The 25,945-nt window shown below is 40.1% G+C and overlaps 2 protein-coding genes across 2 annotated transcripts in view; one reads left to right on the top strand and one right to left on the bottom strand.

Annotated features, from left to right (window-relative positions):
- Positions 1-1,244, bottom strand: part of TMEM209 (transmembrane protein 209) — a 36,327-nt gene extending 35,083 nt beyond the window's left edge. Inside the window, exons 1-2 of the mRNA XM_082632374.1 lie at positions 1,161-1,244; positions 84-220 (exon numbers count right to left, since the gene is read on the bottom strand). Coding sequence (XP_082488500.1) covers positions 84-220 — 137 coding nt within the window. The 5' untranslated portion in view covers positions 1,161-1,244. The remainder of the gene's footprint in view (positions 1-83; positions 221-1,160) is intronic.
- Positions 1,245-3,751: 2,507 nt separating this feature from the next.
- Positions 3,752-18,177, top strand: SSMEM1 (serine rich single-pass membrane protein 1; the record flags this gene model as incomplete). Its single annotated transcript, XM_082632378.1, has 4 exons — positions 3,752-3,934; positions 8,446-8,500; positions 10,101-10,675; positions 18,152-18,177. 3 exons carry the CDS (start codon positions 3,752-3,754, stop codon positions 10,601-10,603), a joined length of 741 nt encoding a protein of 246 aa, XP_082488504.1. The 3' UTR covers positions 10,604-10,675; positions 18,152-18,177.
- Positions 18,178-25,945: the final 7,768 nt, after the last annotated feature.

The raw sequence follows: 25,945 nt of genomic DNA on the forward strand, positions 1-25,945 counted from the left end.
TCAAAACAAACACAAAACCTGTGGAACCAACCATTGGCCTCTTAAATTTTCACTTTTTCCCCCTTTTTGGCTAATTAACTTACATTTCAGTATATATAATTCCAGCCATAGATACATTTAGGAGTCCCCAGGCTAAAACCACTTTCCTAGCTTCTGTTTCTTTTCTCATCTTGATGGTTCTGTCAATAAGGGAAGCACTAGGGTTTGGCTCCCCTTGCATCTGTTCAAAATCAAAAAGCACGAGAATTAATTAAAAGAAACAACTTCTCCATTTAAGAAACCATCTTGTTATAAGGTAACTAAAAATTGCATCTACTTTTCCTCATCTTCAAATGTCTTTCCTTTCTCTAATTTTAATATTAGTATATAAAAGGGCACCCTAAATTACAGCTTCATTGGCACCACATTGTAATCAACAGAGACCTGGCTGTTTCCTTCAGAGAATAATTTAATACTTCCAATAAAGAAAGATATCTTATTTTGTAATTTAAGGGTTAGTGGTTATGTTTGCAATTACGCCTTGTTGTGTTTTTGGAATATGTCACAAGGACTAGGCCAAGGGCTATAAGAAATTCAAAATACCAAGTTTTGGGAGAAAGTATTCCAAATAAGATATGTCATTACTCTCCTCCCACATGCTAGTGCATAAGTCATTAACTGCCTATGATCTTTATTTAACAACGCTGCACACGACCGACACACGCCAGAGATCTCTGATTCGTGTTGCTGATAAAATATAAGGATTTAAGTTTGAGAAGGGCGAGTACTCATGGTGTAAAGGGGATACAGGTGAGTTGGGGAGAGTGAGCAGTTTGGGTCCACATTAGGATTTATTATTTCCTCTGTTTTCCTAGGCCTCATCTCTGGCAGACAAGTGTTAAGACTTGTTCCAGATATATGGAGTCGTATCCCACAGAGTAAGAGCAGTACCTTTTCCCGACACCCTGCCCCCGAGTCAACACTACCCAGCGCGGAGAGGTTCCCTCCCTGGCTCTCGCAGCACACTTTATGGCTTCTTTCCTCCCTTCCACCACGGGTAGTGGGAGGTCTGGCCACACTCCCCTTTGGCTCAACACTCGCCAGGTCCGCAGGCGCGTAACTCCCACGGCCCGCGTGGACTCAAAAGTCCAGACACCACAAAGATAACCCCGAAAACGCACCGTGTTCTTCGCCCGGAAACGGCTGGCTCGCGCCACTCTCCACTGCACATGCGCGAAGCCAAGCTTTAAGGCGAAAGCGACCGGCTTGTGGGGCTACAGTTACAGGAAGAACGAGGCTGTCTCTTCTCGCGAGAAGAGGGGAGTGGGGGAGGGAGAGGGGCTAGGAGCGTTACCAGGGAAACAGCCGTTGGATTTGTGGCGCCCGCTCAGGTGAGGGGAGGAAGCTGGGCAGCAAAAATTCAGACCAGGTTCTGAACCCGCAGTAAAAAGTAATAACTATAAGAAGGTGAATTTCTATATATTAATATAACTTTTGCTTCCTTAGGGCGCTTATGGACACTTTTTTTTTTTTTTTTTTTTTTTGCGGTACGCGGGCCTCTCACCGCTGCGGCCTCTCCCGCTGCGGAGCACAGGCTCCGGACGCACAGGCCCAGCGGCCATCGCCCACGGGCCGAGCCGCTCCGCGGCATGTGGAATCTTCCCGGACCGGGGCACGAACCTGTGTTCCCTGCATCGGCAGGCGGACTCTCAACCACTGCGCCACCAGGGAAGCCCTAAGGGCACATTTTTAAGCAGATTTTATTAAGCAGGGTGACCAAGTGTAGGATACAGAGTACTTGGTGATGGGTCCAGACACCATCAGCAATGACAAAGCATTTCTCATACCTCTGTGTTAAAAAAAAAAAAAATTAAGTGTTCTGACCCGATGTAAATTCTGAAATATCCGTGTAACGAGGGTGCAGCAGTAACAAGAAAAACCAAATTGTTTTGTTAAACTTCTTAGTGGTTTTGAGGTGTTTTTTTAAAATAAAAACACTCTTTACTTTTCCTGCATATTCTTTGGAAGAATTTCTAATCCTGAGGAAAAGGTTCATCAGGGAGTTCAGTTTGCTTTTATCTAACAAATACAAACGCCCACAATGTGCCGCTGAGCCGCGTGGGGATGTGAAAATAAAATCTTCCCTGGTTACCGCCTGGAGGAGCTCAGCCCGGGGGAGGCCGGTAGGTTCACTAGAAAGGCAGGTGAGGTGGGGCGCAGTGAACCCCGAGGAGTCGCGGCGGGCCCAGCCCTGCATCCCCGCGAGCTTCCTGGAGGAGGCGACGAGGGCCTAAAGCAGAACGGCATGGTCCAGAATGCGTGCGCAGGGTCTGGAGACTTGCTTGTGGGGATGCAAAGTGTGCCTCTTAATAAAAACATCACGCCGTGTCATAATAAGCTAACGGATTGTTACATCTTGTACGTCCCAGTGACCAAAAATTTTTCCTAAAATGCTCCTAAGGTCCAATAGAAGAAAATGAAGTTTCCTCGTGGTATTGCATGTTAATGAAAATCTGCAGGTATGCTGTGCTCTTAAAGATCTAACCAATTTTTTTGAAGTGGAGTTTTTATACTTTTTAGATTGCCTTAGCAGCAATGGTGTTTTGCTCTAGTTTTAGATATAGAGATGAACTAACTTGAAAATTGTGCATATGTACAGTCAAAATTAGAATACAAGTTTCCTCCCCAACCCATGTCTGACTCTTTCATAAGAAGAAATTGTGCATGTTTGATGTAATTCGTAACAGGTACATCTATGTTTTTCCTCTTCATGTAATCTATGAATTACTGTGCGTTTATTCAAGGCTTAAAAAGGAACATGACTACCTAAATTAGATGTATTGTTGGCATTATGTATTAGTTTGCTAGGGTTGGGGTAGCCATAGCAAAATACCACAGATTGGGTGGCTTAAACCACAGAAATTAATTTTTTCACAGTTGTAGAGGTTGGAAATCTGAGATCAAGGTGCCAGCAGGATTGGTTTCTCCTGAGCCTTGTGTCCTTTGGCTTGCAGATGGCCCCTTTCTCTCTGTGTCCTCGCATGGCCTTTTTTTTTCCTGTGCTTGCACATCCCTTATGTCTCTTCCTTTTCTCATAAGAACACCAGTCATTTTGGATTAGGTCCCCATCCTTATGACTTCATTTAACCTTAATTACCTCTTTAAAGTCCCTATCTCCAATTATAGCCAAATTGGGGCTTGGGACATCAACATAGGCATTTTGGGGAACACAATTCAGTCAATAATACATTAGAACTGTGTATGTTAAGTTACAATGATATATATCAAAGAGACTGAAAAAATGAATGGATACCTCAGAGACTTAGATTTTAAAGACATTAAAGTACTTCCCTGGTGGTCCCTGGTGGTCTGCGCTTCCAATGCAGGGGGCATGAATTCGATCCCTGGTTGGGCAAGTTCTGCATGCCATGTGGTACAGCCAAAAAAAAAAAAAAAAAAAAAGACATTAAAATACTGTATTTAAAGAAAATACCGTGTATACAAGTTTCAGGACAAAAAAAGAAAAAAAGATTATGGCAGAATGCACCATATTGAGATATGGGGCATATACCTTAAACTTTCATAGAAGTGATTTAGACAAATCTTCCAAAAACTTAGTAATCCAAGAAATGTTTGTCAGTTCCTGTCATAGTTACTGAAGAATATGTCATAATAGGTTGCCAAGGAACCTATTACATACACATGGAGTGAAGTACTTCCCAGTCTTCTTCATCCCTTTAAGCATGTTTTATTTTCAAAGCAAGAAGCCATCATGGGAGACCTTTTTTCTTTATTTTGGGAGGTGGGTCCTCCCCCCATACCTGTAAATTTTACCATTCCAAATCAAGATTATGAATGCCAGAAGGATGACTCTTGCGGGACAATAGGGAACTTCCTGCTTTGGTATTTTGTCATTACGTTCGTCCTGATGCTGTTCTCTCGGGCTTCTGTCTGGGTAGGATATCCTTTTCCATTTTAAATAATATATTTACTGTATACTAGGGGATTTTCCATAAAATAAATTTATTTTACATTGGTGAAACTACTTTTTAAAAGTTTGTCTTCTAGTTTTAAAAACAATGCAGTATCATTCTAGAGAACCCAAGAATATAGAAAAGGATGAAGGAGAAAATTTAAACTACTGTAATCCTATTTCCTAGAGATAACCACTGTTAACATTCTGGAGTATGTTCTTCTAGTTTTTTTCTTTTTCTGTATCACAGTATATCTCTCTTCATCTGTCTATCTTTGATCTTAGATGGTTGACATTATATTTTATATATTTTTATAACCTGCTTTTTAAAACTTAATATTATATTGTAATCATTCCTCAAATTATATTTACATAGCAGCACTCTTAACGACTGCATAATTTTGTCTTATGGTTGCACCATAACAAATCTGCAATTTTGAGATATTTAGGTTGTTCTCAGTTTGTCCAAATGCTAAGTAATACTGGGATAAACTTCCCTACTGGTTAATGACCTCCAAATTCCTTTTGTAGCTGTGTGATTCTAATCAAAGATACAGAAGTTGTCATATTTATAGGTTACATGTTGTAGGATTTTGGGTTTTTAGAATGAGGCATTACACTCTCCACATAGAAAAAGATACAGAACTAAACTAAACAGAGCTAAAGTCACCACTCTAGACCACCTACTAGCAGAAAAAAATGCCATCCTAAGGAGTGAGATAGCCAACTTAATCAGGGCTGTGATGCTCCCACGTATTATGAGTAACTGAGCTCTTATAAATCGCTGATGTGGAATCCTTGCTGACCATTATTACCAGGCTGATGATTAATAAAACCACCACTGGGCTTCCCTGGTGGCGCAGTGGTTGAGAGTCTGCCTGCCGATGCAGGGGACACGGGTTCGTGCCCCAGTCCGGGAAGATCCCACATGCCGCGGAGCGGCTGGGCCCGTGAGCCATGGCCGCTGAGCCTGCGCGTCCGGAGCCTGTGCTCTGCAACGGGAGAGGCCACAACAGTGAGAGGCCCGTGTACCGCAAAAAAAAAAAAAAAAAAAAAAAAAAAAAAAAAAAAAAACACCTCAAAAAATAAAACCACCACCATTTATCTTTACAGCCAGAGCACTAGGCTGGCAATGGTCAGCTAGGCTGAAACGCTGTATCAGCTCTAGATGGAGAGGAGGAGGCTTGTTATGTCTATGCCAGCTGGATTCCATTGTAATAATCAAAGACTCTTCCCCTCGTCACCTCCTCCCCCTAAAAAGAAGTTTCATCTAAAGTCTAAATGCTTAAGATAGATACTTTGCCAAAAGAATATTTAGAATAGTGATAGCTTATACATGTCTCAGACTCCCTAGCTAAGTACATTGAATTTGTCTAGCCTGGCAAGAAAAGCTACTTTAGAAAATTAACAAAAAATTGAAATTGGTTCTTGGCAATTTCATCATGAAGACCCCTTGAGAGGTCTAAGTTCTTTCTCTGCTCCCTTGCTTGCATCAGCTTTTGGAGTCATAGAGCCCTGAGCTTCAAGGACCTCAAGAGAGCTTATGGTCCAGCCTCCTGCTTGTAGGCAAGTAAGATATCAGTATCCATCCTTTGTTTTTTTATTGATAAAGCCCAAAGAAATTAAGTGACTTGTCCAATGTCACATGAGTGGTTATGACAGAGAGGAGAATAGACCCAGGTTTCCTGCCATATCATTTGTTTGTTTCATAGCATAGTTGAAATGTTGAATTATATCTATTCAGTGCTGATTAAAACCTTAATTATCTTAGAGGTTTTGTCTTTCACTTTGTACCCTTATGGCAGCTATAATCCACTCAACTGCTTCTTCTAAAGGGTCCCAGATTTGAAATCTGAGAACCACATGAGAGCTAGTCAAAAAGGATGGAATTTTTCCTTCACTTTGAACTTCATTTTCTCTGCTAAATTATGAACATTTATTTACAAACCTTGAAGTAATGGTAAAAGCGTGATGGAAATGTGGTGGTAATTATCCTCAAACATGAAGCACACTGATTTCCTCTGGATTTGCCACTATCTAAGATGCATGTACCCTTTTGCTCTCAGAGCTTATATATACTATATTTAGTTTATATATATTTTTAGTATTTATTCAGACAACTAGTGCTGGAATTTTTCCAAACAAAACCAGTCGAGGCTCCTCTTTTTGCATATGTGGAAACTGAGCTTAGGAGGTGTTAAGTGGCTTGGTAGAATCACAGTGGAAGAAAGGCAGAGCCATAGCCCAGATCTCACCACTGTCCTACCTTACACTTCAGGGCAGGCACTTCTGCTGTTTTCACTCAACTGAGTCACACACAAAGACACTTAATAAAATGCTTTTGGTAACCACAGTTCATATGATTCCACTTAGCTTGATGTAAAATCTTTCTTTTGATTTTGTGATTATATTTTGATTTGACATCAAGTCAAATATGGAAGCTTTCCATGAAAAAGATATAAACCTAATAAGTGTTTTAAAACACTTTCCCCCCTGAATTACAAAAGTACCCATTATAGAAAATGTGGAAATTATAGGAAAGTAGAAAAAATGAAATAAAAACCACTCCAGATTATATAGAAATAATCAACTACTGTTAACTTTTTAAGGTTCATAAACTTCTAATCTTTTAATAATCGTCTCTATACATTTTAAATTTAAAATAAGGCCACCCAAAAACATTTTTAAAAAAGAGATATCTTAAAAGAGGATTTCTGAAAGCTTTCAGAGAATGATTTCAGTAACCCAAAAAGCAAAGAGGTACCTCGTTAGAGAAACTTGCCTACCATTGTGGAGATCAGGTATTAAGAAAGGAATGGACCAAAGATCTTAGATTGCAGTTATGAATAACCAAGTGTGGTACTTTTCAACCCAGAGGCAGTATGACTTTCTATATAAATTCATTTTTTCCCTAATTGTAGACAATCTGAAGAATTAGAAGGAAAAAAAATCAGTTTCAACACTCAAAGCCACTATTGATAACACTTGCGTACATCCCTTAGTCTTTTTTCTTTTCATATTTTTAGCTAACTTGTGATCATATGGCATATACAAATTTGCATCTTGATTTTTAACTTAATATAACATTTATTTCCTCATGTTAGAACGTACTTTTATTATAATTTTTACAACTATATATTGTATGATTACATCATAATTTATTTAACTATTGCCTCCTTTTTTAAAAATTAATTAATCTATTTATTTTTGGCTGCATTGGGTCTTCGTTGCTGCGCTCAGGCTTTCTCTAGTTGCGGTGAGCGGGGGCTACTCTTTGTTGCGGTGCTCAGGCTTCTCATTGCAGTGGCTTCTCTTGTTGTGGAGCACAGGCTTTAGGCACAAGAGCTTCAGTAGTTGTGGTGCGCGGGCTCAGTAGTTGTGGCTTGGGGGCTCTAGGGCGCAGGCTCAGTAGTTGTGGCACATAGGCTTTGTTGCTCCATAGCATGTGGGATCTTCCCAGACCAGGAGGGATCGAACCCTTGTCCCCTGCATTGGCAGGCGGATTCTTAACCACTGTGCCACCTGGGAAGTCTGAGCCTACTTTTGAATTTTGTATTTATATTACCCTAATTACATTGGGATAAATATTTCTGTACATAAAACTTTCTCTCTTTTGGAGTTTATTTCCCTGTGATAGATTCCCAGAATTATTATGTGCCAAAAGTGTTATGAGTATTTCTAACGTACTTGATATATTTTGAAAGAGTTGCTTTGTATGTGTATCTTTTAGCAAAACCATTTTCAGCATCAAAAAGTAGGACCTGTGAAAAGTGGGACAAATATATTTATGGAGTATTGGGGCAGAATATTTGAAATGGGAACTATTCAAAGAAATCAATTTCTTCTAGTTGCCATATTCACAGGTAATATATTATGGTTGCATTGTGGAGGAAAGTTTTGGAAGGATTTAGGAGATATAAGTCTATGAATTCATATAAAGATCTTAAAGAATTATCATAACATGACCTGATAAAATGTCCTTTAAAAAGTAATTTAAAACTGGGACTTCCCTGGCGGTCCAGTGGTTAAGACTCTGTGCTTCCACTGCAGGGGACGTGGGTTTGATCCCTGGTCGGGGAACTAAGATCCCACAAGCTGTACATCATGGCCAAAAAAAAAGTAATTTAAAACTAACCCTAGTGCTATCATATCTGTTTTTAAATGACATTTAAACGATATTTCTCTATAAAATCAGTGAGTACAAGAAAACTTTGTAACTAATAGCTTCCCATCAGTATTATTTTCTTTCAATCTTTGTTCCATTTTGCTGGGTTCAAAACATTTTGGTAGATCCTGCTATCAAAGCATGGTCTTCTTAATGGGCAGCAGAAGTATGATCACAATAATAGGAACTCAGTAAGTATTTATTGAACTGCACTGTTTAAAATTAGACATTGTCAAAGGGCCCAAGGCAATAGTGTTTCTTAACAAGTAAATATGAGGGAAAAACAACCAACTGAGATCACTGTTACTAATCGATATTTCTGAAACAGATGTCTGAGAAGAAAAAGAATGAAGACAGTGGGACAAGCAGTTCACTAAGTAAAGGTGAGAGCCAGTGCATATTTGATATTGATCTATGATGAGAGAAATATGTGTTGTGTGTGGAAAGCAAACAACAGAGATAAATAGCCAAGAGTGTTATAGAGCCTCCCCAGACCTGTGGTGGCCCACTGGATGAACACCTTGCTTTGGTGCAGAAGGACTGCTTAGCTACTTCAGCAAAGCTGCTAGAGGCTATAAATCACTGGTAGGTAGAGCTCAAGCTGTCTTTTCATTTCTCAGCATTCTCCCGTCACACAGCTTGCCTTTCACACACATTTATTGCTAATGTTACCACAGGACTATGAGCTATATATGACATCTTTTTCAATAACCTATAAATAGTGGTGTGCTGATAAATGTCTAACAACTGGCTCTCCAAAAATGTGTGTATATATCATTTAAAAATTTTTACTAATATAAAGGATGTGTATCAGACAATTTACAAATAATAAAACACATAATACACTTTATGGTAAATTCCATATAGACCACTGATTCTCACAAAATACTTTCTTTGATTATAGCCTTAGCCAACCTATAGCTGCAATAGATGAACGAGTGTAGTTCTAATATGCATGTTATTGATACTTTCCTTTAAGTTAAGGAGTAAGATGAAAGAAACAGAAAGATGTATGTTGGAACTTAACTTGGTTGTTAATGATGTGTATGACATCTTTGTTGAGCTGGATAATAGTTTTAGAATACTCTGGAAGAATATTTCCTCATTTTTGGGTGCTATTCACAATATAGCGGCTATAGGCATGACACCTTTAAATGTAATCTATGTCAGTAACATGCTCTCCATTACTTTAAGTCTAGACAATCAACAAAATCATAAATGAAGACCTGATTCTTAGTGCTTATTGATTTTTATCCCACCAAAACTAATTTCAGGTTACCAACATGATGTCACTGAACATAGGAGTTAGGAAGAGATGCACAGTAGCACATCATTGCATAGTATTTCCAATATCCAGAGACAACAGACATAAATAGTAGCTTCAAGAGCAAACCTCACAATAAAAATCTAGTAAAATAATTTAGGAAGTGATGAGTTTTGAGTATTTATTACATTTATTTGTAACAAATTGATTTAGTGGTAAGTTTATACAATTTAATTTTTACTAATAGCTGTGTTTAACAGCCATCTTGCAAAATTCCTGAAAGTTTATCAGTTCTTGTGAACTGGCTGGTGTGAGCCAACTCCAGCATACCAGTGTACAAAGAGAAGATCCTTTTTAGTTTTCTGCTACCCAAATCACATTCATATACACGCTTGCATCTTTAAGCCGTCAAGGCAAAGGTAAAAAGGTCCTTCTCTGGAAAAGTTTGGAGACCTTTCCCTTGATATTATATCAAGGGTCCATGAAACTTCAAAAGTAATATGTCAGGCATCTATCTGATCCTTTTGGTTTTTAGGAGTTTTGGTATGGTACTGGCAAATGAAGTCAGCTGCCAGCACTTGCAAATGAGTGGGGAAAAGTGGTGACTTGGCAAATGGCAGCAAAGAGTGAGCCCACGCCATAGGCTTCCTTTTTAGGTAAGATGAGATTATAGTAACCAGCAGTGTGCCTAACTTGTTGATTTGTTTCATTGTTGTTAGCAAGCAAAGATACTTCCTATAAGCGGCAAAACAAAGATGGTGCCTGGGATTCTTTGCAAATGATGACAAAACCAAAGCAGAACCAACTTACTCTTGTAACTGGGACTTCAGAAGACTCAGAAGTGTCTTTGGTCAATGCATATCTTAAACAAAGACGAGCGAGGCACCATTCTGAATTCAGCCGGGTGAATCAGACCCAACCTGACAGTGATACTACTGAGTGTGAAGTATCTAACTCCGGAGCCTCCTCTTGGAAGGAGAGTGAAAATGAACACCACCAATCACCAGCCAGTATTAAGAAGAGAAAAATAGCTCAGAGGCGAAGGAATATGGGAGGTTGCCAAATCAGGGAAAGGCCCAGCCTCCACTGCAAAGCCATGAGAACCAATGAGTGGGTGACCCGCCATTTCCTTCAAAACACTTCATTAACAACCCCAATGAAGGGAGATATTCAAGAAGGAAATTCTGGACCTGATATTAACATAAAATTCAGTAAATTTTGAATTTTATCCAGTCCTTACCTTGAAGCCAAATGAAAGAGATGAATAAAACACAAAAAATCACTAGAGCTCTAGGTGAGGAGGGTTTTACAATAAAGTCTCTATACTAACAATAAAAACATTCTTGGAATGCAAGAGATAAAATTTCAGATAATTCTTTGTCCAAAAACAGGCCAGTGAATTTGTTTATGGCACCATTAGAGCATCAAAGATCTGCATCCACTGTGATTTTTTATTCAGAAGAGCACAAGACAGATACTTTATGCCTTGAGTGTATGTATTTTGTTTATATCTGTAATACAAATAAGGAACCTCCTTGAAAACATATTTATGTTTAGAAACTATTTAAATTTATTCATATGTTTTGATTATCTGATTGACTGAATGAATTAGGTAATGTTGGTTGGAATAGAATTGGCTCATATTCTCCAGATCCATACTTACAGGTGGCTCTACCTGAGCTGTATTTTTTTTTTTTTTTGGCTGCGAGGCTTGTGGGATCTTAGTTCCCCCATCAGGGATTGAAGCCAGGCCCTCGGCAGTGAGAGCATGGAGTCCTAACCACTGGACCGCCAGGGAATTCCCTACCTGAGCTGTATTGATGCACATGTGTCAGCTTGGGGCTGGTGAGGAGGAGCTGGAATGAGACTGGATTCCTAGAGTAGACCAGAAGGACAGCTAGGCCATGGGCTGTCCGTGGTTATTGTCCAAAGGGCATGACAAGTATTAAAGAAAAAATTATTCTGACATGTGTTAAAATGATAAGGAAGACTTTATTCAAGACTATTTGTAATAGGGGTCCAGTCTATTGCAACTGGGGAGAGAAATCAAGCTCAACTCCAAATACAGCAAGTTCAAGTGGGGATTTATAACCAAGGAGCAGGGTAAGGGTGTCAGTGGATGGAAAATTACTAAGAGGAGCCATCAAGGGTAGGGGGATTTCTACTAAATTGACCTGGCATGATTCTTGCTAAAGGCAGACCAAGGACTTATACAGCAGAGGTAGAGGATGAGGAACTTGATCAGATGTCAAGGGTGCTCAGATATCAAGGGTGGGGGACTGTCACTAAACTTAATTTGCAGAATTCTTGCTAAAACTGGACTGGGCAGCCAAAGATAGGATGGGTGCCAAGGTTGAGATCTGGATGAGAAGAGGGCTCAGAGGAGCCTAACTCAAATTTGTCAAAGAAAGAGTCTTTATTGAAAGTTAGCCGCAATCCAGACATAGTTGGGGCTGAGTTTTCCAGTTAGGCGGGGACCCCGGTGGTGGGGAATTCAAGCAGGCCTAGTAGATGGGTGGCTATTCTGGAGGATGGCAGAACCCCAAGTGGGATATAAAACAAGGCCCAGATCCCAGAGAAGAGGGCTGACAAGGACAAGATAAGCAGCAGGGGCTCTGCGCTAGAGTTCAAAGAAGGGTTTAAGTGTTAGGGATGGATTTGGATACTACATTGATAAAGACTGCAGCTTAATACTAAGAAGTGAGCCTTTTATGGGGTATTAGGAGAGATACAACAGAGCTATGACTGTGGGCTTGGGAGTTACTCCTGATAATTTCAAGTTCCTTAACTAATGGCAACAAAAATACCCGGGAGGCAATGTGGAAGCCCCAGCCATTGGAACTAGGCCACTAGAATCCAGGACATGGGGTGACATTTCTGAGCTTATTTGTGGAGACTGTCTTATTCAGATTTCCTCAGGATTGGAACATGTCTGAGGCTGCAAGTGAAAAGAGGACAACTTCAAGTTGCATTTTAATGCATGTATTTGTTTGTATATATATGTATATATATATATATATATACACACATACACACATATATATATATATATATCTCCACCCTTAAAGATAGAGTCCATGACTTATCTGTATCTCTGTGACCCAGCACAGGGCCAGACAGCATGGCAGATAAATAATGCAGTTGAATCAATATGCAGAGGGATTCATGAATGCAAAAGGGAGGAGCTGAGGAAAGTAGAGGCAGAGAAAGCAGGGCAGGGGCCAATATCTAAAATTTAGTGAATGATTCTGATATTTCTAACTTTATATGATCAAGATGCTCGTTATCTTGTTTATTTAAATAGCACCAAAACAAAACCCAAATACCAAAAGCCAAAAACACAAACTCAAAATACAGTAGTAAGTTGCAGGGGCAGGATTTAGACCCAAGTCATCTGACTTCAGAGTTTGGGCTCTTAATTACTGTGATCTTAGCCATTATTCTCTGAAGATGGAAAAATCCTGATTTCAAGGTAAGTCAGTTGCCACCTCCCACACAGCCATAAGTGATAGCCAAGCTGATACAATCTCATCAGGAAGAGGAGGACAATGACTGTATTCTAGATAAGAGAGTACGATGGGTCCATGCCCCAAATGTGTTGCTTGTGGGTCTAAAATATAAGCAATGAACTATTATCTGAAAAGTCATGTATGTCAAAGACTACTACTTTTCATGGTCTCATCTATGGGGCTAGCACAGGTCAGAGTTGGGGGGTGGGAGATAGCTGTCCACTGGAAGAAGGAATCATGGATGAGTTAAACCAGGGGCTATAAATATGAAGGGATTAATTAGGGTAATTTGGGGCCTCCCTGGTGGCGCAGTGGTTGAGAGTCCGCCTGCCGATGCAGGGGATACGGGTTCGTGCCCCGGTCTGGGAGGATCCCATGTGCCGCGGAGCGGCTGGGCCCGTGAGCCATGGCCGCTGAGCCTGTGCGTCCGGAGCCTGTGCTCCGCAACGGGAGAGGCCACAACAGTGAGAGGCCCGCGTACAGCAAAAAAAAAAAAAAAAAAAAAAAAAAAAATTAGGGTAATTTGTAAGTACGTTAATCGAAAAACAGACCAAACACAGCTGGGAGGACAGCCAAAGCCAAGGAGAGAAATACACTGAATCAGAGGAATAAGGCAAGGGCATTGTAGGATGAGGAGCAAAAGCATGGCCAGGCTCATTGGAACTGAATTAATGAGCAAGGTACAGAACACGTGAAGTGGGAGATAGTTCGTGAAACTAGGGCTGCAAACATTAGTTGTGGCTTGGTGTTCATTGTATTCAGAGTCTGTGTGAGCTGTCAAGGTGGGGCCCCTGGGCTTCATAACAGTCCCTTCTTCAGTCTGTCCTTGCTGAATGGGATAAACCTGGGCAACTGTGGTTTTTATGGTAGAAGGTTGTAACCTGTTTGGGTAGCTTGCTTGTGGGGAGGCATGGAATTCTTGGGCTTGCTTCCTATCTGTGGTCCATCCATGCAACTAAATGGTCAGAACTGACGTGTGTAGCAATGTCCACCTACATCAAGCATCACAACTCTTGTCAGGAACTGTGAGGGTGGGAACTATGGGATGCAGGGAAGTTTTTTGTTTTTTTTTAAACAATATATTCTTTTTAAAATTTAATTTATTTTTCGCTGTGTTGGGTCTTCATTGCTGCTCAGGCTTTGTCTAGTTGCGGCGAGCGGGGGCTACTCTGTGTTGCGGTGCGTGGGTGTCTCATTGTGGTGGCTTCTCGTTGCAGAGCACGGGCTCTAGGCGTGTGGGCTTCAGTACTTGTGGCTTGCAGGCTCAGTAGTTGTGGCACATGGGCTTAGTTGCCCTGCGGCGTGTGGGATCTTCCTTGATCAGGGCTCGAATCTGTGTCCCCTGTGTTGGCAGGTGGATTCTTAACCACTGCACCACCAGGGAAGCCCAGGGAAGGTTTTAACTGAGATGGATGTGGCAAAAAATGAGAGTATACACATAGGAGGTGTTTGGAGGGGGGTTGGGGAATAGGGGAACTGGAAACTATAACTACACGGTAGATAGTCTCAAACTCTGAACCTCTGCCCTCCAAGATTGGGTGGTGTGGTTTTGGTGGAAGGAGAGGCAAGCCAGTAGCAATAACAGCAACAATAATAATACTGATAATAGATGACATTTAGAGAGTGCTTGCTATATGCCAGGCACCAAAGTAAGCATTTTATAAGGATTAATTTACCCTTCACAAGCTTGCATCCAATTTTATGGATGATGAAACCGAGGCTCAGGGAAATTAAATGATATACCCAAGGTCATAGAGCTGGTGAGTTGGGGAGCTGGGTCTTGGGTTTTGTCTGATCACAAAGATTTTGTTTTTACCGTGATGATAACACATTATCCATGTTCTTAATGAACAGTGATTAGATAAGAACTTGAGAGACCAGACACCAAATACCAAACTGAGTCCAGAGACTAGAGAAGGACTGTTCATGGAAAATGGAGCCAAGGGTCAGAAGCTGAGCAGAGATGGGAGCAGTTAAGTAAAGCAGGGGAGGGCTGACGCTGTTCAGTGGAGAGGCCTTATAGCATCATCTTGCCTCATTTGCAGTGAGTAAGGCTGGACAACTATCAGTAGATTAGGCAGAAACTCAGGGTGGGCTTTTGAAAAAAGAAGGGAAATGGAAACTTAGCTGAAAGGGTTGGTGAAGGTAAGAATGAGCTTTGTACTGAATGTTGAGGACTAGGAGGCAGTAGTGACTAGAGCAGTGAAGTTGATGGCCAAAGTTTTGAGAGAATGGGGGGAGGACACCATCAAGAAAACCACATAGCTACAGCTCCTTCCACTGTTACTGACCCTCCCGCCTAGGGCCCCCAAAATGGTCCTCCTGCCTGGTGTCATTGGAGCCAACAGAATGAGACTGAGTTTGGTTCAAAAGGAAAGAAAGCTTTTTTCTTTGATCAAAGAATGGGGAGGTGTGACCTCTCGCTCTAGAGTCCACACTCTTCCCAGCAGGCTCTGGGCAGGGCTGCTGTATAGGGATCTTGTTAGCAGGGAGGGAGGCAGAGAGCTTGTGGGGCAGGCACAGCTGCTCTGCGCAAGGCTCCAGATTGCAGTGCTGGGCGCAGCGCCTCTGCACGCGGCCTGCTGCCGCCGCCATCTTGAATTGCAGTGTCGGGCGCAGAGCTTCTGCACACGGCCCCCCGAGCTGCGGTGTCCAAGCGGCCGTTTTGTACTAGCAGCTCTGGGCTGCAGTGCCGCGTGCACGGCTTCTGCGCGCAGCACTCCATTTGCAACTGAAACAAGGCAAAGCACAAAGGAAGAGAACAAAAAAGGTTAGACTTTATTACCCAGATTCTATTTTTATTTCCTGGGAACTTTTAATGGGCTTTGCTGGTGACACCACCGCCATCCCTTTCTCTCACAAAAGAATACTATCTCCCAACAGATTCCAGGGTAGTGTTTTCAAAACAGCGACCCATTAATAGATTGTGCAATCAATTTAGTGGTTAGTGACTAGCATTTAGTAACAAATGAATAGAAAATAACAGTGTCGCACATAAGAAAGGTAAGTATTGTTTTTGTTTTAGTGTGTGTGTACTGAGTTGCAATCAATGCAAAAAGTGTTTCTTACTACAGTAGGTTAGGAAATAGGAGCCACTGCTCTGGAGGAGTTTTCTTTGTCGATTTTCTGTATTCGCCAGCTATTCCACTACGTTAGTGAAGGCAGGTGTCACTCTATGCATTCATGATTGTTGTATGCTAGCAATTAGTAAATCGTCACTCAGACACTAAAGGATGGACCAACTGTCTACATTAGTGAAAAGCTTGAATTAAATTATACAACTTTAAAAGAACTTTAGATTTATTATTTTCAAATAGAGTAAGTGAAAGCAAGCTAACCAACTGTTGCCTGGTACACAGGGGTGGGTTTTGCCTTGGTGAATAAACATGAGTAATTTGTAATTGACATTTCAAAGAAGCCTTAGAAACAGGCCAGCCTTTGTTTAAATCATAATTACCCTGTTTGTATGTAAAAGGATACTTCTAAAGCTTTTCAAAACAACTGGTTCTTTTAAGTAGATAATTATTCCCTTTCCAATCTTGTTTACACTATTCAGAACTGCAGTGAATTCTTTTTTTTTTTCCACAGATAGTACAAAGGTTAACTTCAGCCAGCCCTTCCTCAAATTATCACAAATTCCCAATTAGTGAATTCTAAACAGGGTTTCCCTGTAACAATATACCAAAGACTTGTATGATGTGTTCTTTATTGCTTTGAATAACATCTGACAAGTTTCCAAGTACCAGGCCACCTGGATATTCTCTATCTGTCAGGAACATATGGTCACAGAGGTGCATTGGAGGGTAAGAGGAAATACAAATCAGGCACAAACATGCAGGGGTAGTGAAGGAGACAAAAGGGAGAAAATGTCCCTCCTCTTTTTTTTTTTAGTATCTAATACCAACTGAAGTGTACATTTATAGGCACTTTTTACTGTAAAGAAGAGTTGCACTTTAAATTTCACAAAGCTACAGATGGAAATAGAAAACCGAACTTTTTTGTATGAGACTGGAAGTTATTAGAGAGGCCCAGAGAAGCTGGCAAAAAAAAGACATATTCCAAAAAAAAATTATACTTGTCCTTTTTTGCATAACATTTCTCACTGCAGATTTCCACTCAGTGAACAAAAGGAAGTGCATGAAATACTTAAAAACAAAAACAAAAATGTTATAATCCCAGACAGTACTGTTTTCTAGTTCTTATCTTTTATCTTCTGAGCTTGGCCTCTTTCACAGGCAGACCCTCAAGCTGCCTGATTACAGGGGCCTGTTGTCTATAATTGTCTTTGTTTATTAGGGCTCTCTGTCACTATGAAGTTTCATGTGTTCAAAATCTTGATTTAGCAGTGAGAACATCAGGCAGGGAGCCAACTCTGCTACTAATTAGTGTAAACTAAAAGAAGGAAGCAGGGAGATAAAAACCAGGTCCCAGTGGAAGGGTCTGCAGCCAGGGTTAGTAAAAGTGACGTGGCAGGTCAGAGAGTTGAATGAGACAAAAGCGCTTGGAGAAATGCAACTTAGGGTCAGAGTCTTTTTGTCTCTTTGATTGCACCCCTTCAGATGCAGCAAGCATCTGTGGTAGCCTCCATCAATTGTTTTCCTTCTGTTCCAGCTCCCCATTTTGTTCCACTGTTCTCCTTCCCTTATAGGACTTAGGTCCCAGTCGGTCTAAGTCAACCAGGGTGGTGCCATTCCCCTTGTCAGTGAGTGGTTCATGCATGGGCATGTGATCTAATTCTGGAAAGGGAAGTTTGCTGGTGGGGGCTTTCTGAGAAAAGTCTCTTCAGTCTTAAAAAAGACCTGCACTGGGACGAAATTGTCCCTTTTCGTTTGGCGGGTGATGTTGATGACTTCAACTGTGACAGGTACCTGTGTCCATAAGAACATTAGTCTAAACATATCAAAGTGAAAATATGGAAAAGTGTAGGTCCTGAGCTGCTAAATTAAGAAATTCTGGAATCATCCTACTTTTGGACTTTTTGTTAGGCAAGAAAATTTCCCTTATTAATCATTTTAAGTTGGCTTTTCTTTTACTTGCAGCCGTTATGGAGTCTTAATCATCTTTTATCCTCTATAATTTCTAGAGCAGCTCCTTTTTCCTATTATAAGGTGCTCAGATGTTAAATAAATACTAAGTAAGTACATGTACTCCTTTGATGGAGCCTGTGGTGGTGATGGTGAGAGCTGTTAATAGCTGAGAAAAGGTCTTTATAAATGTCGTGGACTTTTTGGGTTGACTGCCTCATCCCTTTTCTTTTCTAGGAGCCTCTTTTTTTCCCTGATTCTCATGCATGTTGTTACAGTGTGATCCTGCCTGTTTCCATCCCTTCACCCTGTCCAGGCATTGATTTCAGTAGGACGTTCTTCCAATCAAAGTTCCTTCCTGAGAATTTGGAATTGGGACCAGGAAAGAGGTCAGTCTCCTTAGGTGACTGGACTTAGAGCAGAGCAGGTTTTCATGTTTCCCTTCATATAGATTGGAAACGAGGGAAAGCAAGTTGTAACAAGAACAAAAGAATGAAGCAGAGAAGGGCAGAGAGATGCAATGGAAAGTTCTGATGGTTTTCAAGTCCCTGGTTCCAGTTAATTCCTAAGGCCAATCTGTTTACCCTCTCATAGGCATCATGACACTTCTTCACTCGCTGGCTCTTATAATAAGTTCCCCTTTTTGCTTATGCTAACTCAAGTGAATTTCTATTACTGGAAACCAAAAGAATCCTTATAACAGTGGTGTGCTGGTAAATGTTTAACAATCCGCTCTGATTGTTGAAAGCCCTGATTTTGTAGCACTTGCTGATTTCTGTGATATAAATACTCCCACTGTTGCTTATTTCACGTTAACAAAGTGACATCACTGAACGTGGAGTTGGGAAGAAATGAGCACAGTGGCTCTGGTGAGCTGGTCTGTGACAACTCCAGCACCGCCTAAAGAATACAACACACAGCATGCGTTTCAGAAAATCCGTGTTAAATGGGAGGTTCAAGGATATACACTGATGGCTGCTAAGCTGGGAATTCCGGTATTAAAATCTTTTAATTAATTTTAAATGTGCAGAGTCTTGGGACTCAGGGAATAGAGGAAGTAGGATTAAGTTCTTAAATACTGAAAAAAAACTTTAAAAAGTATTCTAGTGATTTGGGTGTATTGGGACTAGGTGGGAGGTAGGGAGCTTGGACTGAGGGAGGAAAAGAGGCTGGGAGTGTAGCTGGAAAGATGGGGAAGAAGGTGGCCTGTGTGAGGGCAGGGTCCAGGCCTTGACAAAAAGGAGAATATCATCTTCTGCAGGTGAAGGCAGGCATTCTAGGGGTGAGAAGCCAAGGCTACCTGGTACCCCAGGCCACCACACCAACAAAGGACTAAATTAGGTCATTTGGCTATCGCCTGTAAAATCTCCTGACCTGCTTTGCTTTTGTCTGAAGTTCCTTTAAAGAGGGTAAAGCCTTTTATTACACAATTAAAGATAAGAAGGTATAAAATATATATGCAGGGTTGGAGTAATACATTTATTGCGAATGAGTTCAAATAATCAATCAGTAAGTCTGGCATCATATCCTTCCCTCCTTTTGATGAGGGGAAGTTGGGAGGGGTGGAGAAAGATGGTATCAGGACTTTAAGAAGCCCCTTCCAAGCCTAGCCACCTTCCCACACTTGATTCCTCTGCCTGAAACACCAATCACCAAATCTTCAAATGTTGGACTCTTCAAATGTTGAACCACTCCTCAATTTTAAGACCAACCTCTAAGATCACCCCTCTAACATTTTCTGTGGATCTCCCAGGAAAGTTGGGTTCCCACAGTTGAGACCCCTGTTGTAGCCCATCATATCTTGCTATCATGAACCCCCGGTCTTCCCTCTCATAGGTTTGATGTTCAAAAACTGGATTTTTTGGACATTATGCATTGACACTCCTAAACCCCAGAACTTGGATTTTTGTACTTGAGCTCATGAATGAACATTTCAAATGACTGCATTGTTTAGTTTCAGTGGCATCAATATCTTTGTTCATTGGTGTTTGTACATCTATTTGAATAGTTAGTCCTTGACATTTATACATGGAAAAATGAATGTGTCGATGTTAGTGATAAGAAGAATAGATTTTATAGATTTAGTTCACTTGAGACAAAGCTGGAAATCATTAGACATGCTGGAAGGGGTGCATTTTAGCATCAATTACATATTTGTACTTAAGCCTGTTGACTCTGCTCATTTGTAGAAAAAGAAGATCAAAATTAAAGAACACATATAAAATGCTGGAAAATATATTCCTGAAGAATATATCTGAAAGGTGATGTGAACTAATTCCTTATATAAAAATTAATTCCAGATGGAACAAAATTGAAAGATAAAACAAGGAAACCATAAAAGTACTAGAAAAACGCACTAGTAAAAAGTATCCTAATCTCAAGTAGGGAAGACTTTTCCAAGCACAGTACAAATAAAATCCAGAAGCCTGGGCACTAGTGGAAGAGTGTACACTGTTACAGCCTTCAAGAGAAGGATTTAGCAATTCAAATCCAAAAACTTACAGATATGAACCTCTCACCTACTATTCTACTTTTAGGAATTTATTTTAAGGAGATCATCATGGATATACACAAAGATTTACCTAGTATTTATATTGTTTCAAATGATAAAAAATTAGAAAAATCCTAGTGTCTTCTAATTGTCAACTGGTTAAATCAAACAGAACAAATCCACACCAACCAAAGATAAGGGGAACATTGGGACTTCCCTGGTGGTCCATTGGTTAAGACTCTACATTTCCAATGCAGGGGGCAAGGGTTTGATCCCTGGTTGGGGAACTAAGATCCCACATGCCATGCGGTGCGGCCAAAAAAAAAAATTAATATACACTATTCAACAACTTGCCTTTTTTGCTTATAAATATATTTTGACATCATTCCATGTAAGTTCATAAAGACCTATATCATATCTTTTTATTTTATTTTATTTTATTTGCGGTACGCGGGCCTCTCACCGCTGCGGCCTCTCCCGATGCAGAGCACAGGCTCCAGATGCGCAGGCCCAGCAGCCACGGCCCACGGGCCCAGCCGCTCCGCGGCACGTGGGATCCTCCCAGACCTGGGCACGAACCTGTGTCCCCCGCATTGGCAGGCGGACTCCCAACCACTGCGCCACCAGGGAAGCCCTATCATAACTTTTTAATGGTTGCGTAGTATTCCATTGTATAGCTCTATCATAATTTGTTGAATGAGTTTCTTATCAATGAGCATTTATTGGTAACCTAAGTATATGTACTGACATGGAAAGATGTCCAAATTATATATAGAGAGAATGTATATATATTTCTTTTCCTTTCCAGCTCTAAAAATGTATGACTGTGTAGATCCACTTTTAATTTAGAGTTGCATGGTTTGACTCTTAATTATAAGCTATATTATAATTATACTTTTAATGTATACATGTTAATTGCATCTCTCCATCTACTGTAAACTGTAAGCTCTTTGGAATGAGGAATTATCTTCACTTCTGTGTTTTCCAAAACGCCTATAAAAACATTTGGCACTCACTTGGGAAAACAATTTGGCAGATCCTAAAAAAGTTAAACGTAAGAGTTACCCTCTGCCCCAGCAATCCACTCTTTTACGTACTTAATTCATTAAATTTAAATTTTGAATATGATTCAAAATTTCTATCCCTTTTACATCAACTAGTTTTTTTTCTTTTTACGTTTTGGCCCCCTTTGCCCAAGTAATATTTTTTTTTAGCAAATCAGGAGGTTTTTTATTCTTTGAAAAAAAGTTTCTTGACATTTAAAAAAAAATCTTGATGAAGATCTTGAAAGGAAATTTCTAATTGCAAGTAATGTCAGTGTCATCTTTTTAAAATTTTTGATTCTGTAAACTTTATATACAAATGAAGCAACCGCTAAATTCTACAGCTTTAAAAATTACATACCCATCACCATCGTTTGACAATTTCATCGAGAGAATATAGATGAGAGCTTAGCCAAAAAATTAAAAACACATCTTTTTGTATTTGGATTTTCTCAGGGGAAATACCCCACAACACTGCATCTTCTGTTTGAGCATATATGGCATCTCCCCTGAGCCTGGTCTTCTCCACATGTGATAGGAATAAGTGTGGAAAAGTAAATGTAGCAAGTATTTGTTTTAGTGAAACCTTTAGAACCTATGTCTGAGGCTAGATTGGACACTAAGCCCAGGGACTTATAAAGACCAAGCCTGCGCTCTGAGGTTTCAGCCCTTGATATTCCCTATGAGTTGAGAAAAATAATGATTTTTGCCTTTGTGTGTGTGCAAATTTATGTGTTTTTTTCTCATGTTTTAATTGAAGTATAGTTGATTTACAGTATTGTGTTTGTTTCATATGTACAGCATAGTGATTCAGTATTTTTGCAGATTATACTCCATTATAAGTTATTATAACATAATGGGTATAATTGCCTGTGCTATACAGTATATCCTTGTTGCTCACTAAATATATGTTTAAGTTAAAAAGTAAGTTGGACAGTATGTATAGTCTTGTCTAAAATCTTGTAAAAGAAAAATATAAGCTGATTAATATATACACAGAAAAAAAATTTCTGATAAGATGTATATACCCAACTGATAATAATCATCAGAGATACAGATTGGGACAGGGCAGGGCACAACATGAGAGGTAGTCATATTTTTGCTATAATTTTCAGCAATATTTGAATGTTTTTACTATGAGAATATTATTTTAGAAGCAGAAAAATATGTAAAAAGTATACAAAGGCAGTATAGGAGTGTTCCTTATAATATGCTTTGAAATAGTGAAAAATTGGATGTCATATACAAGGGATTGGTTAAATAAATTATAATATATCCATATCATGGAATATAATTTAGCTCTCCCCCAAATATAGTATCATCTCACACTTACAGAAGTAACCAATAATAACAGTATGTTTTTATATAGCTCAAACTGTTAATTATCTCTAGGGATACCTTAACTTTCTGAGTTATTTCTGTAATGTTTCAATTCTTAATGAGCAACATGAATTATTTTTGCAATTGGAATAAAAGACTATTATTATTTTTTTTTTTTTTTTTTTTTTTGCGGTACGCGGGCCTCTCACTGTTGTGGCCTCTCCCGTTGCGGAGCATGGGATCCGGACGCGCAGGCTCAGCGGCCATGGCTCACGGGCCCAGCTGCTCAGCGGCATGTGGGATCCTCCCGGACCGGGGCACGAACCCGCGTCCCCTGCATCGGCAGGCGGACTCTCAACCACTGTGCCACCAGGGAAGCCCAAGGACTATTATTTAATGCATATTGAAATTAGGAATTTTATAATATATTTTAGCTCTTAAGAATTAACTACCCCACCCTGTTATATCAGGTAAATCTATTGTTTAACTATTATGCATTAGACTTTTGTATACATTTCCAGGAATGTATAATGTATTTTAGTTGAAGACTATTTGTTTAGACATCACTTTTTTTCCTCTAGATCAGTGCTATCCAATAGAAATTTAATGCAAGCCACATGTGTCATTTTAAATTATCTAATAACTACATTTAAAAAGTAAAAGGAAACAGGTGCAATTAATTTTAATAATATAATTTATTAACCCAATATATCTAAAATACTACCATTTTGATGTGTAATGAATATAAAAATTATTAATGACATGTTTTACATTCTAATTTTCATACTAAGTCTTTGAAATCTGGTGTGTATTTTTATACTTGCAGTATATCTCAATTTGGGTGCTAAATTTTTGACAGTTAAAATGTCCTACCAAAACATTACATTGTTTTTAAAGGAAGAATATTTTACACTGCTTCAGTTTTTAAATTTGAGTTAAAATTAATTAAAAATTAAAAAAAATCAATTCCCCAGTCACACTAGTCATATTTCAAGTGGTCAATAGCCACATGTGGCTGGTGGCTACATTCTTGAAACAGTGCAGATATAGAACATTTCCATCACTGCAGAAAGTTCTATTGGACAGTGCTAGTCTAGACATTGAGCTCTTGACTGATAAAATCTTATTCACCTTTGGAGTCCTACAACTTAACAGTGCCTGTCACATAGTAGGTATTCCATAAATGAGGGATCCATTCATGGAACCTGAGCTGGGGTGATCATAAATGGGAACCTGATGCAGACAGAGAAGGATGAGAAGACAGATCTTCACAATATGGTGTTGGGTGGTTATCTTCCAGCTGAGGAAGAACAAATAGTTATTGTACTGGGGGTTTTTTGAGCTTGGTGTTGCAAACAGCAAATGATCTATGAATTCTATTTGTTCTTCCCAACTGACTTAATAGAAACAAGAATTTGTGTAATGGACTTTTAGACCTAAGCAAGCACAAAGACTGTCTTTGGAAGAAGGCCAGGGCCCAGTGTAAACTGGGTCCCACTGGATTAACACGGTGATTGCTGGTGGCAGGTGAGGGTGGCAGGTGAGGGCAGCAGAGAACCACCAGGGTCGTGAGCTTTGAGGAGCCCCGAAGTATGGGTAGGTGGGAAAATGAAGTATTAAAGTGAACCCAAATCAGGAACTCACAGACCAAAAGGAAAGCCAAGGCTACAAAGCACAGCATCAGGAAGGATGCCAAACCCAGTTGGGACGAAGGTATAAGGAAAGATGCCAGGACCTGTGGTTTCCCATCCCACCTTAGAGGGAGGTTTGGTCTTTCTTTCTTTTTATGTAAATTATAAGCAAATTGAAGAAAATTAAAGTTACTGTTAACCACACAGAAGTGTATAGCCAAATCACTTGTTTAAATTTTTGGTGTATTTCCTTCCTATATAGTCATTATTTTGAATGCATGTTTTGTTTTGTAAGTGGATTCTAAAAAAAAACCACCTTAATATTCTGTAAACATCTTTCCATGTCTTTACATATTCTTAGTATTCTTATACATCATTAAAAAAAATTATTTATTTATTTATTTATTTATGGCTGTGTTGGGTCTACGTTGCTGTGGGCGGGCTTTCTTTAGTTGCAGCAAGCAGGGGCTACTCTTTGTTGCCGTGCGTGGGCTTCTCATTGCAGTGGCTTCTCTTGTCACAGACCAGGGTCTCTAGGCACGTGGGCTTCAGTAGTTGTGGCACGTGGGCTTAGTAGATGTGGCGCACAGCCTCAGTAGTTGTGGCTCATAAGCTCTAGAGCACAGGCTCAGTAGCCGTGGTGCACGGGCTTAGTTGCTCCTCAGCATGTAGGATCTTCCTGGACCAGGGCTTGAACCTGTGTCCCCTGCATTGGCAGGTGGATTCTTAACCACTGCGCCACCAGGGAAGTCCCAAGAACACTTTTCTAAAGACAGCTATCATCTTTCTCTTTCTGAATTACAGATTCCCCAGGGATAGGTTGATAAAGAGGTGTTTGGTCTAAAATGGTCTTTTCCTAGAACTGAGTGGAAACACCTTGGATGACTGGACAGCCAAGAGTGTTGGAGCAGTGACCCAGGGTCTGAGGATGCCTGCTCTACCCCTGATCACTCCTGAGTATTTGTGTAAGTCACTTCCCCTTTTGGGGCCTCACTTCCTCATCTGCAAAGCAAGGGGTCTTCAGTGGTTTCTTTCCATCTGGAGATTTCTCAGTGAGTCTCAAAAACAGATTTTATTGCGGTTGGTGGATAGGTTCATGATGTGGATTGTGGTGATGGTTTCATGGGTGTATACATATGTCAAAGCTTTTCAAATGGCATATTTTAAGTATATGCAGTTTAGTGTATGTCATGTATATCTCGACATAGCTATCTAAAAAAACCTTATTTTATCCAGCTTTCAGAATGATGAGGCAGTAGAAAGGTTGATACTCTATTCTGATAAGCATCTGTTTATATTATCAGTAGCAGAGAGAAACAACAGTGATTTCTGGAGTTTTCCCTACAGCTTCCTACTAAGGCTTGTGCTTTCTCCTCCTCCAACTTCTATTCATTAAAAAAAAATTACTGATTTCTTCCATTCCAGGAAATGTTCATTTTGTTCATCTCAGGCATCATCCTTGAGTCCTCACTCCTTTTTGGAATGCCTGAGGTTCAGGAGCAAGGGGTCTAGGCTTCAGTTGGATCCCCAGTGTGGCTCTAGGCTC

The sequence above is a fragment of the Mesoplodon mirus genome (genome assembly GCF_964341445.2).
Source record: "Mesoplodon mirus genome assembly, chromosome: 9".
Lineage (NCBI taxonomy): Eukaryota > Metazoa > Chordata > Mammalia > Artiodactyla > Ziphiidae > Mesoplodon > Mesoplodon mirus.